The sequence below is a fragment of the Pestalotiopsis fici genome (genome assembly GCF_000516985.1).
Source record: "Pestalotiopsis fici W106-1 unplaced genomic scaffold PFICI_Scf_2, whole genome shotgun sequence".
In the NCBI taxonomy this organism is placed as follows: Eukaryota; Fungi; Ascomycota; class Sordariomycetes; order Amphisphaeriales; family Sporocadaceae; genus Pestalotiopsis; species Pestalotiopsis fici.
In genome coordinates this window covers 324,335-342,944 of record NW_006917092.1, presented here as the reverse complement: position 1 = coordinate 342,944, position 18,610 = coordinate 324,335, and the positions used below count along the sequence as shown (strand labels likewise).

The 18,610-nt window shown below is 50.7% G+C and overlaps 8 protein-coding genes across 8 annotated transcripts; 3 read left to right on the top strand and 5 right to left on the bottom strand.

Moving 5' to 3' along the window:
* Positions 1-870: 870 nt before the first annotated feature.
* Positions 871-4,721, top strand: PFICI_02245 (uncharacterized protein; the record flags this gene model as incomplete). Its single annotated transcript, XM_007830826.1, has 6 exons — positions 871-995; positions 1,407-1,726; positions 1,977-2,075; positions 2,277-2,298; positions 2,349-4,451; positions 4,514-4,721. The coding sequence occupies 6 exons, from the start codon at positions 871-873 to the stop codon at positions 4,719-4,721; spliced, it is 2,877 nt and encodes a 958-aa protein (XP_007829017.1).
* Positions 4,722-5,472: 751 nt separating this feature from the next.
* On the top strand, positions 5,473-6,790 carry PFICI_02244 (3-isopropylmalate dehydrogenase; the record flags this gene model as incomplete). The annotated part of the gene is made up of 4 exons (XM_007830825.1): positions 5,473-5,523; positions 5,592-5,612; positions 5,685-5,756; positions 5,831-6,790. 4 exons carry the CDS (start codon positions 5,473-5,475, stop codon positions 6,788-6,790), a joined length of 1,104 nt encoding a protein of 367 aa, XP_007829016.1.
* A 317-nt stretch (positions 6,791-7,107) lies between these two features.
* On the bottom strand, positions 7,108-8,319 carry PFICI_02243 (uncharacterized protein; the record flags this gene model as incomplete). The annotated part of the gene is made up of 2 exons (XM_007830824.1): positions 7,108-7,357; positions 7,625-8,319. 2 exons carry the CDS (start codon positions 8,317-8,319, stop codon positions 7,108-7,110), a joined length of 945 nt encoding a protein of 314 aa, XP_007829015.1.
* A 235-nt stretch (positions 8,320-8,554) lies between these two features.
* On the bottom strand, positions 8,555-9,506 carry PFICI_02242 (uncharacterized protein; the record flags this gene model as incomplete). The annotated part of the gene is made up of 3 exons (XM_007830823.1): positions 8,555-8,596; positions 8,689-8,819; positions 8,870-9,506. 3 exons carry the CDS (start codon positions 9,504-9,506, stop codon positions 8,555-8,557), a joined length of 810 nt encoding a protein of 269 aa, XP_007829014.1.
* A 567-nt stretch (positions 9,507-10,073) lies between these two features.
* PFICI_02241 (uncharacterized protein) lies at positions 10,074-12,096 on the bottom strand (the record flags this gene model as incomplete). Its single annotated transcript, XM_007830822.1, has 6 exons — positions 10,074-10,145; positions 10,211-10,656; positions 10,718-11,239; positions 11,296-11,482; positions 11,547-11,767; positions 11,886-12,096. 6 exons carry the CDS (start codon positions 12,094-12,096, stop codon positions 10,074-10,076), a joined length of 1,659 nt encoding a protein of 552 aa, XP_007829013.1.
* A 1,688-nt stretch (positions 12,097-13,784) lies between these two features.
* On the bottom strand, positions 13,785-14,660 carry PFICI_02240 (uncharacterized protein; the record flags this gene model as incomplete). The annotated part of the gene is made up of 1 exon (XM_007830821.1): positions 13,785-14,660. One exon carries the CDS (start codon positions 14,658-14,660, stop codon positions 13,785-13,787), a length of 876 nt encoding a protein of 291 aa, XP_007829012.1.
* A 1,115-nt stretch (positions 14,661-15,775) lies between these two features.
* On the bottom strand, positions 15,776-16,977 carry PFICI_02239 (uncharacterized protein; the record flags this gene model as incomplete). Its single annotated transcript, XM_007830820.1, has 3 exons — positions 15,776-16,354; positions 16,408-16,848; positions 16,957-16,977. The coding sequence occupies 3 exons, from the start codon at positions 16,975-16,977 to the stop codon at positions 15,776-15,778; spliced, it is 1,041 nt and encodes a 346-aa protein (XP_007829011.1).
* A 1,079-nt stretch (positions 16,978-18,056) lies between these two features.
* PFICI_02238 (uncharacterized protein) lies at positions 18,057-18,547 on the top strand (the record flags this gene model as incomplete). Its single annotated transcript, XM_007830819.1, has 3 exons — positions 18,057-18,074; positions 18,148-18,333; positions 18,395-18,547. 3 exons carry the CDS (start codon positions 18,057-18,059, stop codon positions 18,545-18,547), a joined length of 357 nt encoding a protein of 118 aa, XP_007829010.1.
* Positions 18,548-18,610: the final 63 nt, after the last annotated feature.

The window sequence follows — 18,610 nt, the reverse complement described above, 5'->3', positions numbered from 1 at the left end:
TGATGGGAATAGCACGGCACCTGTCATCGCCTATGCATTGAAAGTCGGCGTGTATTTGAGGCTCCTCAATTGACCATTCTCACAGGCAGTAGTGACAATTTACTACGTGGAGTGCGGCATTCTGAAATCAATTGTCTTCCAACTTGCAGAATGCCAGGAACGAAAACAAGGTTCAGCCTGTTCGTTTTCACTTGCATTGTGCCTGGAATGGTGGAGACTCGATCTCGTTGACTCATCTTGCTCGTCGCTGAAATAGAATGGACTTCTTTTTTCTTTTCCAGCTCAGGTAATTAAAGTAGCTTTTTGTGGCTCTCAAGATCAGCGAGTTTCTAGCTGTTTAAGTCTTTCGGCGCAATAATTATATCACTACAAGACTAGTAATTGCTTCCTGCCCCAGCCTTTTTATTTTATATCAATGCGGGCGCACTCCCCAATACTAGCTCCAGTTGCCCCATAGTATGATGAATTGGCAACCTGAGGCTCGATCGAGCACGAGCTCCATTTTGCGAATTCCTGTCAGCACAGTAGCTTCGCTGCATTGTGCTTCCGACGGAGATTTCCACACTAGTCCTGGGGGGCCCTGTTCGTGACAGTTCCGACATTCACTCTGTTATGTGCAGCCGTTGATCAAGACTTCGGTCCGAGATTTATCAAGCCTTTCGTTCCATGGGCATCTGCATGGCTTATTCCAGAAGAAAGCATCCTACTATTGAAAAGGCCTTTCTCGAAGACCAATACCATTATGAATGTATGTGGGTAAGCTTTAATGTAATGCAGCAATCCCTTAGGGTCTGCGAATTGTCTCTCAGTGCTCGCCGCTTGATCCCTCTGTTAAGTGCCATGCGAGTGTACAGGCATCTCACGTGCACAATGGACCTCGCCTGTCTAGAATTGGGAAGTCGAAGCCGTTACTGCAGGAGTGTGCACCCCGGCTTGCAGCTCTGCCTATCTGTGCCACACGACATCACACACAGCCCGGCCGCCAAAAAGTCGAGGTAACTGCGCATAGCTTCTTAGGCGCCGCGTTGTTCAACCACAGCCATTCATTCAATTCGGTCTTGATCTGGTCTGACGTCGATTTCCGCCTTGGAATTCTTCTGGCGCTGGGCACTCTCTTCCACCAGGTTGTCTTCTCCTTCTTCATCCTACATACAAACCTCCATATATTCCATACTAGTTCAGGCCCCGCTCTGACGACCGTGAACTTTTTCACAGATTAATCACGATACAACTGTGGAACTACCTAAGGCGAATTGACCGAGCAACGCCGCCGTTCAGGTCTGTAAGCTTCCCGCGTTCCCCTCGAACTGCCACTGTCCCATCGCTGCCGGAAAGAACATCCTTGGCACGGCAGGTTCAGGGCCGAGCTTATCCAGTCTGCCAGGTACTTCGCTGGCTGTGATTAGGCTCCAGGCTACTACCGGGCCAGGCCATTTAGCATCTCCAAAGCACTGGATCTCAGCACAGACCTTCCCAAACTTTACCGCGTCGCCCTTGCGGGTAGCATTCGCAGCCGTCCCACGTCTACCTAAACGTCGTCTCTTCTGTCTCTCATTCAACCTCTTCAAGTCGATTGGCTCGGCGGGCGTTGCTGCTCTTGTTCGTCTGTCCAACAATTCATTCCCTGTACGCCTCTCTCAGGGGTTTTGCTTGTTGCGAAAAAAGGGCATTCGGAGCTGCTGGGAGCAGCACAAGCTGAAGCAGGCCGATTGCTGGTTCCTGAATGGTGCGTTTGTTTGCACGCGAAACCGAACCCCCCAACTCAGGAACCGAAACCTCCCATGCCTCCCCGCCATCCGCTGATGAACGATCTGCTGGAAAAGATACAGGCTAACACTGAGCATTCATATTACACAGTCACCTGCTCACTCGACCAAGCTTCCTGTTATCCCTTGTTCTGATATTTGACGATCTTGTTTCTCTGTACATGCGCAAGCCGATCCTATATTTCAGGGCCCTGTTTAAACATTGTACAGCACTTGGTCTCAGCCCAAGCCCCCCCAAGATCGAAGTATTGCACCGTCTAGGCCACATGCACCCCACCGCCGCCTTTGACTGCCCCGGTGAAGGACACTGTACATCTATCTATTTGTCTCGACCACGCATATGATATATTTGGTTTCTTTGGCAACAGGATCCTGCCGTTGCGTTTGCGACCTTCCCGAGAGTCAAAAGATTTGTGGCAATTTGAGACAAGCACATGCTATGCTCTTGTTTGATGTGCAGAAGTGAACTGGAAATTTTGCTATGAGTGGGGATCAAACCAATACTACCAGGCAAGGGCCTCCGTTCCGAATAGTATGCTGATCGGTTCAAGTTTTTGCAATTGCTAATGACGGCTTATATAGCTTTGGTGTTCCAAGCGCTCAACCACCGACACCGAAACAGACACCAACTTCAGTCGTCTTTCCGAGTCCCGTCTTCGAAACTCCTCGGAACAACGTTAGCTCCTTCGAAGGATTCGCAACTGGTACACCTCGGTTTGCCGAGGAATACTCCGTTTTCGATAACACGCCTAATAGTAATCTTCAGGGAGCAGACACTCCCTTGGCGGATATCTCGGTCTCGAATCCATATCAAACACCATTGGTTCAGAAGCGGTCCTTCTTCTCTGGTGATATTGCTTCCCAGATTGCGACACATGTCAACCATCTTTCCCCGAATCCGAACTTGCCGCTCCCTCCCGTCGATCCCTCCAGGCGACTTCAGTCTTCCCATAGCCTCTTAGAGACTGTATCTAGCGATCAGGACGGAATCTCTCCGCTCGGTTTTCAAGATCCTCCAACCAAGAAGCCCAGGCAGACGTTGGAGGAGATCCAGGCTCAGCAAACGTTAACTCCGCCACCGACGGCGCACAAGGGGGCGCGAAAACTCGCCCCAAAATTACAGATGAACACCTTACAGAATGAGGACAGCTACCCACCCGGGTTCGTGCTGGGCACGCCTCAGCAAAGTGCTCTGCCCAACTTTGTCACGACGCCCACGGATATGTTCATGTATCCATTGTCAGCGCCGGCCACGGCCCCAGTTTATACTGACACTCGGCCGTTTTGGGATAACGATGCCAGCATGAATGGAATGGATTATAGTTTCGGCGTTGGCAACTCTGCCATGTTTCCGGCACAAGGTCACAGGCCGATGAGTTCATACGATTGGGGCAGGGCCAATGAGATGTTCCAGGATACGGGCATCATACCACAGCAGCCACTGCAAGCCCATGAGAGCAACGTCCCAGCAAGAAGAGAGCGACTCCTGGCCCCCAAACCCCCATCTGCGCCCCCGCTTCTGGAAGCTGGCTCGCAAGATACGGCCATGCTAGGGAACTCATTTATTGGGTCATGGGACGGCTCGTTTGGATTAGTGAATTCGGGTGAGGGTGTCGACCCCGGACTATTGTTTAGTAGACCGCAGTCCTCGAATATGGCGCCAACGAACGCCAACCCCACGACTCAAAATCCGGTACCGATACAGCCAATGCCTCAAACAACGCCAGTACCAATCGCCCCCAAACCGCCCCAGCAGACTTCTGTGCGACGAGCCAACAGCATCAAAGAAATCAAGCCCTCAAAGAGAGCAGAGCGAGCAGCTGCGAGCTCGCCGATCAAGCCTAGCGTCCGGCCTGCCCTCTCACGAAGTGCCAGTGAGAACAAGGGCCGAAGAGCCGCTCTTCCGGCGCTGGCTCCAGCGGCCAGACCAGTACCAAAACAATCAATCGGTAGCCGACCAAGTTCCCAAGGTTCTCGCGGAAGCGGAAGGATATCACCTTTGAAATCGCATCATCGGCTATCTAGCCTGAGCTCGATACCCGAATCTGTCACACCCAAGATGACAAGGGCTTCCATCAAATTCACCATCGACTCACATGGCCGGGCTCGGGCTGAGACTACAATGGTACCTGTCAGTGACGACGAAGATGCAACTCCAAAGGCCATTAGGACTACCAAAGAGGTTAGGCCCCTGAGCAGCGGCTGGGATACATCCGGAGAAGATGAATCATCGGAAGATGACGATCCAATCATTATTCCAAGCAGGAATCAATCTTTTGCTCTTCCCGATCCAAACAAACCAACGTCAACGCATCCCTTTCAAAGCTCGCGGAGGAGCGTCAGCGAGCAAGGCCCCAATAGCAGTTTGGGCATATATTTGAACGAACCAAACATTAGTGTCGCGGATATTGATAGCGATGCTGAAACCGAAGTGTATGAGCCACAGGGAAGCCGTGGCGATGCCGCCAGCGAACTGCGCAAAGTCGTTCAGGATCGTCAAAAGCGGATCTCGCTGAACACGAATCAACTCTATGCACCTGGACCACGGAGCTCGGCCTCGACTGTGTCTCCCACATCTTTCACTGAAGCCAGTATTCTCACGCCATCCAGTCATGCAAACGCCGTGAGGTGTGTTTGTAGACGCATCGAAAGCCCACATAACAGTGATGGCTTCATGATACAGTGGTAAGTTACTGCTTTTTTTCATGTCAGCCAATAAAGTCATTCTCTTACTGAAAGTGTAACAGCGAGGCATGTGAATACTGGCTCCATGGAAAATGCACAAACACCGGCAGTGATAATGTACCGAGCGTCTACATTTGCGCATTCTGTGGCGAGACGCCAACTGCTTATGGTATTCCAAAGCATCAGGCAGGGCGAAGCAATGGAGAGAAACCATCTCGCAAGTCGGCATCCTCTCCGCTGGCTCACAAATCTTTCAAGTCCTTCAGGTAATGATGATTGCACGAATACATGATGAAACAGACTTGTAAACCCTTGGGGTAAGGGGGGAAATGGGAATATGATTGCATGGAAAGCGGCGTATTTGGCACTATAGACACATGAGCCGTTCAAACGGGTACCAAGTGTGTCGCTGGGATATTGGATGCACACATGATACCCTTACCGGTCAAGAGGTAATGACGGATAGTAATGAGGAACGATTTGGGAAAGAGGGTAACGGAAATATGTGCGGATCACGAAGCACCTCGGTTAGAATTCATTCTAATGATGTTTGTCTAAAACCTTAAACAGAGTCTGGAGATGTACGTACGAGCTTACACGTGCTTACAACTAAAATCAAGGTGACATAATCTTCTGGATACATGTTGCCAGGCAGCTATAACGAAGCTGTTGAAAGTGGCTATTCTTATAAAGAGCTGTGCATAGCCAATCAAATGACACACAGATCTATAATTGATGCAATCCTGCCAAACCGGACTCGATGATGATATAATAGGTAGCGGTGGCTTATCGATAGACAATACCTCGTTCTTTGGGCGGGTCGAGCAGGCTAAAGAACTCCGATCTCGGTTGGTGGGGTGGAAATAGTTGGCCAGCTCGTTTGGATACCAACCGAACGCGGGGCACGAGAAGCATCAAAATTCCAGAACGTGGAATTGCTCACAAACAAGCTCCTTTCCTCTTGAAATCTGCCCAGTTTTCGTTTTCCTTGTAGGCGCCGGAAATACTCAAGTCGTTCAACATGTCTTCTCACAACATTGTCGTCTTTGCCGGTGACCACTGTGGTCCCGAGGTGAGCTCCCCAATGGAACCCTCGGAACTTGACTGTCAAAATGTTTACTAACATCAGATGAATAATAGGTTGTTGCCGAGGCCATCAAGGTAAAATAGATATACCCGAGTCCTCTAATTGGGAGGCATGTGGACATGCCCTTGGCTAATCACACAGAATAGGTGCTCAAGACAATTGAGAGCCACAGCTCCGACTCGGTCAAGTTCAACCTCCAGGACCACCTTCTCGGCGGTGTAAGCTATTTGCTCTCTTTTCAGATGCTTCTTATCCACTGCCTACGATTGCTGATATATTTTCTCCAAAAAAGTGCTCCATTAATGCCTCGGGCGTTCCCTTGACCGACGAGGCTCTCACCGCAGCCAAGAACGCCGATGCCGTCCTGCTCGGCGCCATCGGAGGCCCTGAATGGGGCACTGGCGCCGTACGACCGGAGCAAGGTCTGCTCAAGCTCCGCAAGGAGATGGGCACCTATGGTAACCTGCGCCCCTGCAGCTTCGCTTCCGACGCCCTCGTCGACTACTCGCCGCTCAAGGCCGACATCTGCCGCGGCACCGACTTTACCGTCGTGCGTGAGCTGACGGGTGGTATCTACTTTGGCGAGCGCAAGGAGGACAATGGCGACGGCAACGCCTGGGACACTGAGCCCTACAGCCGGGCCGAGGTGGAGCGCATCACACGTCTGGCCGCCAACCTGGCCCTGGCCCGCGACCCCCCGGCCAAGGTCTGGAGTCTGGACAAGGCCAACGTGCTGGCCACGTCGCGGCTGTGGCGCAAGGTCGTGTCCGAGGTCATGGCCAACGAGTACCCCCAGCTGCAGCTCGAGCACCAGCTCATTGACAGCGCCGCCATGCTCATGGTCAAGAGCCCGCGCGTGCTCAACGGCGTCGTCGTCACCAGCAACCTGTTTGGTGACATCATTAGCGACGAGGCCTCGGTCATCCCCGGCTCCATTGGTCTGCTGCCCAGCGCCTCCCTGAGCGGTATCCCCGACGGCAAGAGCCGGTGCAACGGCATCTACGAGCCCATCCACGGCTCCGCCCCCGACATTTCCGGCAAGGGCGTTGTCAACCCCATTGGTACCATCCTGTCCGTCGCCATGATGTGCAGATACTCTCTCCGCCTGCCCAAGGAGGCCACCGCCATTGAGGAGGCCGTCCGCCGTGTCATTGACAATGGTGTCCGAACAAAGGACCTTGGCGGTTCCGCGGGTACCAAGGAGGTCGGTGACGCCATTGTTGCCGAGCTCGTCAAGGTTCTCAAGGCTTAGATTATTTGTGGACATGGATAAAATAGTACAAAATTTGAGCAAGGACAAAATTGCATCTGGAGCGCGTGTTTGTCGATATATCTGTACAATGAATCGGATAGCAGGGAATTATAGATGCACCCAAAAATGAAAGTAAAATTCGAAGCATTTTGTATGATTTCCACCATGGCCTATATCCCTTCAAGATGGTGTCAATTCGTCGCGTGGAAATGTCTCGAGACGCATGATACGGACAATGTATAAGTCTGTTCAAGAAACACTGAGTACTCTTTTGACCATGAATCTCAACTATGTACAGGAAAAGGCCAAAGAGAACCCTAGATCAGGTAAACAAGCTCCCAGCCGTCACCGTGGACTGCTCCATTAAACGCCAACAGGTCCATAAATCCAGGAACCACAGCGGGACCAATCACTTTGAACTCACTGTCTTCTTCTTCAACGGGTCGTAGAATCATGGGGACAGCCACGCCTCTGAGCCACATGACTTCATCTCCCGCTGCCATCCCAGGCGGCCCGGTGCCGTAGATTCCTTCCGTTGTAATGAATATGTCTCTGCCCTCGACATATCTATAACATCACGTCATGAATGACCTCAATTCGTCGTCATGGCTAAGAGCAGAAAATGAAGAACCTGGCGTGTTTGACTGTTCTTGGCTTAAATTGATCCATCGCTGAAAGGTCTCCATTTCGTAGTCTTGGCCCTCTTGTCGTGTTAAAGTTGTCCCCGCTAAAGCCTTGTATAGAGATTCGTGTATCAGAACCATTCGGTCAGCTGCGGTGTCCGGAATTGAAGCCGATGCTTGGTGAAAGGCAAGAGAAAGACATTGAACAAACATAATAACCAGGCGTTTGAAGTCCTCTACACCACCATCACTCCCTGGAAGGTTGATATCCATTGTCATACCTGGGAGCGGTTCTCTCACTGTGCCTTTTCGACATGCCCATAGACCGAGTTTGTCTCGTGATATCATCATTTGTGGCTCTGGAAAGCCTGCACCATAGATTACCGTATGGTGAGAGATGAATTCTGATTGACCCCAGTCGTTCTTATGAGAGGATCTCCAATCCGGTACCCACGACGGGACATCTGGAAAGGTTTCCGGCCCACCGACATCAATCAAAAGATTGATCAATGATGTTTTGCGATGCAAAAGATCAATAAACAATCTATGATACACATCACTTACGTTCTGCTGCAGTTCAAATTGAGCAGCCCGCGAAATACCAATGCTTCTCAAGACCTCATGCAGTGCAAAGGCTTTGTCGGCAACTCTAGTCGCCTGTCGTTCTCGCAATGCCTGGACTATCCCAGTGAACAACCGACTTTCGCCATCCTTGTCGCCCCATACGTATGGCGTGACACCAAGCACGTTTACACCAACGACAAAATCAAAGAATAGGACCAAGCATCCTACGAGGATAGCGTTCAGGATCAACATTGCCGTGCTCAGGCGACCGTTCTGACCATTCAAAGCTACCATGGAAGCAGCAAAACACAACTGAAAAATAAACAGACCGAGCATGACCATGACTGGCGCAACGAGGATGAACACTCGTTTTGAGTACAAAGTGAACCACTCTTGGTAACTTGTCACGGAACAACTGTCGACTTGAAGTGATTCAACGTCGCCACGATGAATGAATCTGAGAGTGCGGCCATTCCACTTTGATGGTCGCTCTGCACGAACCCAGATCGAGTGTATGTTTCGCCATGTGTGGAAAGATTGTAAGGATTTATAAGCTTTATGAATTGATATGTCTGGCTCACTTTCTCTTCTGACGGAGGATCTCGTGCGAAGCAGTTCGCTAATTTTGAGATGGAATGGAAAGATTGGATTGTTTAGAAAGTCAAGTCCTCTTTGCAAACATGACCACGATATAAATCGAGTGCCGCATACAATGATTGGGTTAGAGGCGAATATAATCTCCTGGTAGGTCCAGGCTCGGCCGATCCAACCCCTACTCAGGAGTTCATCTAAATCCTCAGCCTTGAATGATTGTCGAATTCCAAAAGTGCCGAAGGTAAGTCCTGTCTGATAATCAGCATGAAACGCAAGTCTTGGGCGTGACGGAACGTACCCGAAAGGAACAGCAGACTATAGCAAAGCATAGTCGAGGTCACCAGCAAGTAAACATCACGCCACGTCCTTTGGACTTTTCCATTTGTCCAGGGAACTCCTGGATAATGTACGCGGAAATTCGAGGCCCTTTTGAGACCTTTGATTGCTTTGTCGGTATGAATGCTTCCGGGTCCCAGCCAGACATACACCGTCTTGGCCCATGTATAGATTTCGGTCATGATCTCGATTTGTAGGTTTTTTTCTTCTTCATTATCCTGGTCAATGCAGATTGAATCGACCCATATGTCCATGGGGGCACAGGAATCGCGTAGCGATGTCAAAGCATCGTGACAACTTTTGGTTATTGGCAATTCGAAATTGTTGCATCTAATGAACCTGTCACCCGAATTGTCTTCTTCGCCGTCTTTCCAAACATATGAGAGGGCAACAAATTGTGGGCTGTCATCAAGCTTAACGACGCGTAGTTTTCCCTCAACAGATGCTGAAGATCCATGGACATTTCGGTCTAGATGCAGAAGTCGGATTGATGATTTGGGCCGAGGAAGGGGCAGCCCCTCGTAGAGTTCAGAGCGACTGGACGCGGGCGTTCTTGCAAGGCTGCTGAGCGTTATCGTATCTGTTTCGAGACCAGCCATGATGAGTCTCGCCAGGCTACCAAAAAGAATTAAAGAGGAAGATGTTTAAGAGTTGCAGCGAGGCTAGAAAGAGAGTAAGAATCGCGGATGTCAGCTTCTCTACCCTAGGAATGGCATGGACTTGTCTTTGATGGAAAGTTACATATGCCTCCCCAGCCTCATTTCAAACCTCATGACACGAACCTCATTGAGCGATATGCAGGAAGGTGTAGTAAGAATAATGTATGTACCAACCAATAGAAACCAGACAGCAAAGTCGTGGTTCCGGCAGCAAGGCGGGGTTGATGACATTGGACTTCATAATCTACCAAGCTACCGATCAGTTCATTGGGTACATATCGACGCCACGAGTTCCATGCGAGCATGTCGGGCGTTTGTGTCACATACAAGACATATGCGTAAGGCTTGCGCAGAAAGGATACCTCTCGAATCCTCTTCTCGCACGATTTTCCCACATGTCCACCAGCTGTTACAATCCCTGCACTTCTGTGGCATATGCCATATCAAGGACCAATAAACATCTTGCCATCATCCATGAAACTCGATCTCTTCCGTGACACGAGTTTTTCATTTTGCGTTCTCGTTGATCTTCATCTTCACCACCATTCCATCCACTGGCTTGGCAGTGACCAGATCGGTCTGCATAGCGTGTTAGCAAGATCTAATGGAAGTGAATTTCTTGCGGGCTTCGTGTAAAAACTCACAGTAAATAATGTGGACTTGGTCTTGTAGTAGCCCTTGTCATCCAAGATGGGCTGTCCATTTTCATCCGCATCCAACTCACCCAAGCCAACCTTGACAAAGTCAAAGCGCCTGGCAATACAAGCCAGGACGACCTTGGCCTCCATATTGGCCAGCTCAGAACCAGTGCATCGTCGCGGGCCACGCTCGTAGGGTCTCCAGCAGCTCTCGGGAATGTTGGCGGCCTCGGGGCCTAGCCATCGGTCGGGAACAAAATCGTCCTTGGTCTCGCCAAAGATCTTGGGGTCACGCTGGATGATGAGGGCTCGAGGGGTCAAGACGAGGCCGTCGACGACGAGCTTTTGTCCATCAGGCATGGTCAAGGTGGTTCCAGATCCTTCTGGGGCAAGTCGTGCCGTAGTTCCGGGAGGGTATAATCGCAGAGTTTCCTTGATAATGGCATCCGTGTCTGCGTTGACAATGTCAGCACCAGCTATGCAAAAGTGTCATGCTCATTAGGAACTACTTACATTTGAGGCGGTTCAGCAGGTCACTGTTTCCAGGGGCCAACAACTGGTTGATAACACTAGATGGCTGCGGGTCCTTTCCGAAAACCTCGTCAAGTTCATCCTTGAGTGCCTTCATGGCCTTTGGGCTCTTGCTCAGTTCGTAAAATGACCATTGCATGAGAATACTCGTTGTGTCGTGGCCAGCAAAGAGAAAACCTCGGCAGGTGTCGCTAGTCTGCTGAAGCATTTCCGGGGTGAGTTTTTCAATTCCGTGCAAACTAAGGGTTGCTACACTGCGAGACGCCGTGTTGTCGCCTGCAAGTAGCTTCTTGTGCTCCTTGAGAATGTTTTCCTTGAGAATGACGTCGAGCTTCTTGTCCAGACTTCGAATCTTTCTCTCGTTTTCTGAAAAGTACCGGCGCATCCAGTGCTTGGTGAGATCTCGAGCGTTGTAAGCATTCGACAAGTCGCGGTAAGTTGTAAGCACAGGACTCTGATTATCAGGAACCTGAGCGTTGAGATCCATATCAAAGGTAACAATTCCTGATCATACATCATTAGCGTTTTTGTAACCTGCTGGACTCGCCTTCGTAACTCACCAATAACATCAAAAGCCAAATTGGTGGTCAATTCATCCAGGCGGAATTCCTCTCCAGTCTGGGCCCTCTTCTCGAGATGCTCAATAAAGAGCACCGACTTGTCCAAGATGACCTTGACCAAACTCAGAAGGTGTTGAGGCTGGAAACCGGGGAGAATGCGCTTGCGAAGACCCTTCCACTCGTCGCCCTGTCATGTATACAGCCGTTAGCTAAACGATCCGTTGAGCACAAATGCCGACAGAATTACTCACGTCCAGAGTGACTAGCGAACGAGATCCGACCAGAGGAGCCAAGTCTTGCATAGCCGGGTGCTTGGGGGTACTGGTACTCCACTGCTTGGTAGCTCTCGTGACCTGCTCTGCGACATTGTTGTCGAGGATGAAGAGAATCAACAAGGGCTCCATGGGTCGCCAGTCGACCAGCAAGACTGGAGGGAAACCGAGCTTTTGTGCTTGTTCATAGAGGATGATGTCTAATCACAGGCTCGGGTTAGCATCTTTTCCCTCGATTGTATAGTCATGTTGTCGTAACATGCCCATGCGCATATAAATGCGTCTATGACGCGACAACCAAGCAGAGTATATACATACCAAAAGACCTGCGAGGGTCTCCCTCGCCTGCCGACTTTTCAATCCATGGCCAGTGACCGCGCTTCTCATCCCTCGCCTCGGGTTGAGGAAAGTGAGCATATTGCTTAAAGTCAATCTCGTTGGACTTGAACTTCCGCGCGACCAGAACGCCGATTAGCGGGATCAGCGCCAACAAGGCGGTTCGCCAGTGAAGGAGCAGGAGCTCAATCATGGCTGCTACTCACTCTCTACTCGGACGCGGGGTTCTCGAGGGGGAGGGGGTGGCAGGAGAATTAAGCAAAAACGCACGAGAAAAAAAAAAAGAGAGAGAAGAAGGGATCGTCAGGGCAGATTTTCTGCAGCGCACGATGGGTGGGCTGCCGGTATTAAAGTACTACTAGGTATGGCATCACAACTTGGACAAGGATCTACTCGATCACACTAGAAAAGTTCGAGCAGCACATGGTAAAAAAGCCTGAAGTCAAGAGATGATGTGGGCAGGGTGGAACGGCAGCATCAAGCCAAGCTGAACAAGGATAGCAACGGACTAGGTAAAGATACATGGTAGCAGGCAGGTGGCTCTTTTGGAGAACGGACAGGAGGAGGAGGAGGAGGAGGAGGAAAAAGCCGTTGCTAGAGCCCAGTGAGTCTCTCAGTCAACCAGACATGTTCCCGGTCATGAATAAGCCGATATCGTCAATGGTGGGTTGTATTGGGGAAAAACTCGGTTCTGGCACTGCCAGTCGAGGTCATGCCTCCGATGCTCCCACTTACCATGGGCTCCATTTGCCAAGACCCGTCGGCCATAGAAGCTGAATACCCAACGACTAATTCATAATTCAATGGGGTCTGTCTTTTTTAAAGGTACAACGGCCGAGGAGCGGCGGTCGGCAGTAAGTACACGTATACTAGGGAGGAGAAAGAAAAAAAAAAAAAGAGTCCTGGGGGTGGATTTGTCTTTGGTTTTTCTAAACGACCTGCCCACCTTGAAGCTTGTTCAAGGTACCTTTGATGCAACATTATCTAATCTAATCCATCTGCCCATCTAATCTGATCCGCTGATAACGCCATGTCGCACCACACACAACCGCCGTCACCCCGGTTCCCCCCGCTCGCTATTAGGTAAAACGGGATGATCTACACGAGTGCCGGGGGGTCCAGCAAAGGCTGGCCAGGACAAAATTGTGAGAAATCCCGATCGCTGATTGATCAGATTGATCAGAATGCTGGCAGATCTCGTCCAAAGGGAGGGTCCATTTGCCCTCTAAACCTTGCATGTACTGAATACTCAAGGCGGGGACCGTCATCGAGGGATTTAAAGGTCCAGCCAGTCGGCGTCATCGGTACATGGCAAACTGGGCGTCTGGCGCAAATGTGCGTCGTGTACCGAGAGAAGACCAGGTTCAATACGGTATCTTGACCGCTGATCTTTTGACTGCACGCGAGAATTTCTCAAATTTTATTACACTTCTCAATTTTTGTATGTACTCCGTAGCTTTGAAAGTCTGGATAGATCTCAAGGCTTGTCCCGCTTATAAACGTGATGCTGCTTGGAAGACATGTCGAATATATGTTATGACGGGATTTGTGTTGATGGACATTCCGAAAAAGCATTTGAAGGACAAGTTAGTTTGTTTGCTCCAGAGTCACCTCAAACCTGTCTCAGCATGGTCTCGTGGCTTGTTTCTTACCAAAGCTGAAGGGTCTTGAAATGAACGCATTCTGCAAAGAAATGGGCACGATCTTGGCTCCGAAGACCTCAGGACTCGGTTATTACCATATTCAGCTTGTTCCCTTGCTTGTCCGTTCTCAAAAAAGTAACGGGTTCTCCTATGTACTTGTAAACCCAGCAAAGCAGGAAATCATTCAACTTGCACGCCCTCGAGACAAAATATATTTATGTTCTTGCCGCACCCGGCTTCAATGCAAACCTCGCACACTTCTACCCGGAGCGTCCGTCAAGGGCACATATCTGACGCCGTACAATCTCTTCTTGGTAACCTTGCCCTCGCGGTCCTTGTCCACAGTCCAGATAAATTGATCCCAGCCATCTTTGCCCCCAACTGGTATGAACATGCGCCCGGGACTTCTCAGCTGGTCGACCAGCTCTTGGTGCAGCTCAATAGCAGCAGCGCCAACATGAATGGCATCCCAGCCACCATCCTCGTCCGCCGTTCCCCCGACACCCGGCTGCTCACCCCCGGGACTCGACGGCTCGGCCCAGCCCTTGCGGCCGTCACCAACACGAAACCGGACCCGCCCACTCGACAGCAAGGCCCGGCCCTCGGGGGACTTGGCCATGTTGGCCTCGCCGAGGTCACGTAGCTCCTGGATGTGCTCGACGCCAACCACGACGCTGCCCTCGCCTGCCAGCTCTGCCATCACGTGCGTCAGATACCCGGAGCCGGACCCAATGTCCAGGATGCGCCGGGGTCGGCCGGGCACACCTAGGGCGTGAAGATCCGCGAGCTCCTCATCCACCTTGGAGTCCTTCCGGCCGGGCGGACCGAGATCCTCGCCCTCTCCATCCTTGAGCTGCTCTGACGCGCCGCCACCGCCAATGGGGACAATGTACTTGAGCAGACTCTCGACGGCGTTGGCGTGCATGTGCGGAGCCGAGATGGTGGCGCTGTGGCCGATGGATTGTGGCGAGTCTTCGTAAGGAAGCCTGGGCGAGTAGTGGCCACGGTCAACCTTGAGAAAGGCAGCCTTGACGACGGGCGAAGAAAGCAGATTATGCCGCCACAGATTCTCGACCAGGGTCTCGTTGCTGGTGCCGCTGCTTCGCCACGCCATTGTATTGATTTGTAAAAAGTTACGGCCTAAGCTGGTCCTGGAGTAAATTGTATGATACAATGTCGAGCGATATTCACGAGAGAGAGGGCCACAAGGGCGGCAACGAAAAGTAAGTTTAAACGACAGCTTGATCGGTATAGTTGATGGTTCTGCGTAGGCACTCGAATGAGGAATGAAATTTACGCTGCGACCCCAGGTCTCAATCAAAAGACGGCTGGTTGTTGTGATTCACCTCCTGGGTTTGTTGATAATTATTGTTGTTGTATTTGCCAAGTGTGCAACTTGAGCGGAGGTAGCAACTCTCAGGCAGCGTGTGATCAACTACCTCTGGCTGTAGCAGTACTTGTCTTCCTTGGAACAGATGAAGATCGTCATGGAGTAATCTCTCAATCATTCGGCAGGAACACTTTGTGGTTTGAACATTGATACTGTTGGTTGATGTGAGGTTGATGGAAAGTTGATGCGGAGTGTGGGGTAGCTTTCGTTGCCATCATATGGTGGATCGCTTTGACTTCAATAGGCTCATTGTGCTAATGACACTCAATAGCTGGAGGTATGAGGTCACTCTGCCGTTGCCTTAAACGAGGACCATTTGGAGGCTTCAACTTACGGTCCAAGAAAACAACCAGAGTAACCTTGGTAATATAGCATGTAAATCTTATTGGGTGTTTGATATGCAATAAAAAGCTGTGACGGTTCGTCTAATAAGCAAAACCCAAGACAACTAGATATGGAATATGGTCAACCAAAGTAGTATCTGCCGGGCCAACAACTACAGAGCAGCTGCCTAGAAATTTACAGGATGGCATTGTATGTCTCTGCCCAGGTTTCAGGTACCATGTGCAGAGCAATCATTAGCATTATGATCAGGTCAACCATTTTGGAGCAACTAGTGGGATGGAATACTGGTATGAAAATCCTGGGTGTATGTTACTCTACCAAAAATCCGTTCATAGGAGATGTCCTGTAAAAGCCACGAATTCCACAACTGCGATTACCAGTGGGATATTCCTTGTTCAAGGAGGCAAGTCAAAAACCGCAAACGCCATAGCCATGCCCAGTTTTGAGAAACAGGGTTTCCCCAGTCATCTCCGTTGTTCAATATACGACGAAAATCATACGACCCTTCCAGACTCCTCGCTATCCACGATAATCGGGAATCCGGCAGAGCGGTCGGGGCCCTGCAAGACAAGCTGCTCGTGGCGTCTCGCCTTGATATAGTCGCTTACGGAACGAATCAAGATAAACCATCCAACAATCATCAAAATGTAGGCAACCCATTCGGAGCTTGCAATGTCGTTTAGTGCACTTCCGCTGTCGTCGCCCGAGTTGACACTGTTTGGGTCGAAGTCGTGGCTGTTCGGGTCCGGAGGCTGAGCATATCCGTCGTTTGGAGAACTATTCATGCCGTCGGAGCTCGAGCTGCCCTTCATGTAGAAACCGTACTGAATGAGAGTGATGCCCAAGCCGGCACGTGAGCCATTTTTCGCAGCGTGTGTCGAGTGCAGCAGATATGTGAGAAGGAATCCGACGAGTTGAAACGACATGGAGATCATGCCGTTCCAAATAAAGCTGAAAATTGATCCGACGGGCATTCCATCAATGTACACCTCGTCAGGTCCCCCCAGTCCAGGAGCCAGAATTGTCGTCTCCCAATAGGGCGGTGCGGCATCAGCAGCTGCTTGCTCGTACGTCTGTAGATAGGTTAGCGTTATATCGCAATGATTTGGGCAATTCAGCGACTTACCGGAGGTTGTTCCTCGACAATCTTTTCGCCTCTCTCTGGCCTTGCCGTCATGTTGGAAAAGACACCATCTGACTGTATACCTCCACCATAGATTCTCGACGAAGACTGTGCATTGCTTCCACCTGGTGCTGCCGATGGTCGCACGGGTGCATTTGGCCTGTCGGCACTCGATCCATTTGATGTCGCCAATCCGCCTGATACTGGAAAGGAGCTCTGGCGTACTAGGCGCTGTCTGTCATCGGGTTCGTCATCATCGCTGTCATCGCCATCGGCGTCAAATGCGTCGGCTAGGGTAGCATCAACATTCTGCTGCCGCCTCCGCTCGAGGGAAGAGGCGCGAGAATGAAATGATGGCGGCGGTGAGTTGGGTATCCTTTGTCGCACAGAGGGAGCAACAGAGGAGATGGGAGTATCGATGTCGTCCTGGTCGTGTGTCTCGACCTGTGCGATGGAGGCAATCTTGTTAGCATGCGACAGTACCGGAAGCGGAACACTCGGTTCAGCAGCGGGGAGGCCTCCACAAAAAGAAGGGCGCAGGTGGTGACTTACCCGTTCATAGCGGCCGGCCATTGTCGCAAGTGATACGAGGGGCTCGATGGAATGAAAACTCGAATGAAAAAAAAGTAACGATAGCCTTTGATGCTAATGTTGGCTCCGCGGGAAAGGAGTTCGCAGAGTGTGTGCGTTGGTTGTTGCGCAGGCTATCGGGTTGATGATTGCAGGCGGGCGCAGTAGCAGCTGGTCACGCTGTATCGGCTCGTCGGGGATAAGGCGAGGAGAGAAGGTGGCAAGGAAAACGCTGTCGGTATGTCGGGAAACCGAGGCGGACGGACGAGAGAGAAAAAAAAAAGGAAAAGGAAAATGTGTCCAAGTCGTCAGAAAGAAAGCGCAGAACAGGCGCCTATACAGCAAAGGAGAGTATGATATCGAAATGCTGAACCACGAAAAGCTAATAAGGGGGTAGAGAATTGAAATGATGCAGCAGCCAGAAGCGTGGCGCTGATGTTTGCAGGTTATGGGGTGACGATGGTGAAGGTGACGGATCTAGGAAAGAGATCAGGAGAGCAGGAAGTGGAAAGCGACCAAGCCCACCCTGGGTCATTGACACCGGCATAAATCAACTGAGACACACCAAAGTCCGTGCCGCTTTGCCGCTGAATCGGGGCGCTTTTGGCTTTTAGGGGGCCCCCAGCGGACTACAAAGGCCCCCAAGGACGATGCTAGAATCACCTACTACGCCAAGAGAGCTGCCTTGGCTGGCTGCTGACGAACGACATCCTCAAAGAGGGAGAGACAATAAAATGCACGGCCCCTATAATTCACTACGGTGCTTGATTGCCTGCCTACGCTAAGCCCGGGAGTAAAGCTCTAACCCAAAGAGTGCAAGCATCCATCCAGGGTCCTTGTGCTGAACAGATCCTTTTTTTATGCAATGCACTAATCCGGAGATATGCCGGTACGGGTCCGCAACATATCGGCATCATCAATTTTCTAGAGCTCCGTTCGAGAATAGCGTCAATCGAGCTTGTGATTGGAATGCGCCTGGTGTAGAGAAATCAGACAATCACCTCTGACAACTCGCACCACCTTTCGCCGCCACTGCCAAAGAATGTGATGATACAGCAACACCATCCACACAATAAATCACAATGTCCAAACAAGCAGTTGTGAGTAACCAAACCCCTGTTCAGGTTCTTCCAAATTCCTCTCGCAGTTCAACTTACTGGTCCACCACCTCAGAGCGCGCAGTTCCACCTCCTCAAGGCCCTGAACCGATGGCCCAAGGACACTCTTCGCCCGACAGTGCAGCTCCAAGAAGTGCTTAAAAAGAGATTCGAGGCAAAGGGTTCAGGTTTATCGGAGCAAGAAAAACTCAAGCAGGCCAACGCCTTGTACTCGTTATTGGACAACCGGTATAAGAAAAAGGTAAATACGCCCCATTGTCGCCAGAGGATTACATTTTCAAACCAGGCTGACCTCACTCCAGTACCCGATCCATGGCGAAAACTCCCTCATGAAGCCCAAGAGCAACCCAACATATTTTGCCGATCTCGTCCGAGAATTAGAGGAAGCACCGAACCGATCATGGTTGGACAGGACCCTGTTGCGACTCAAGGGTATCATCCGTCTAAAGCAATAAAGAAATTGAAGAAAACAAAGCGATAAAGCTGGTTGGAATAATGCTTGTACGATAAATGACTGG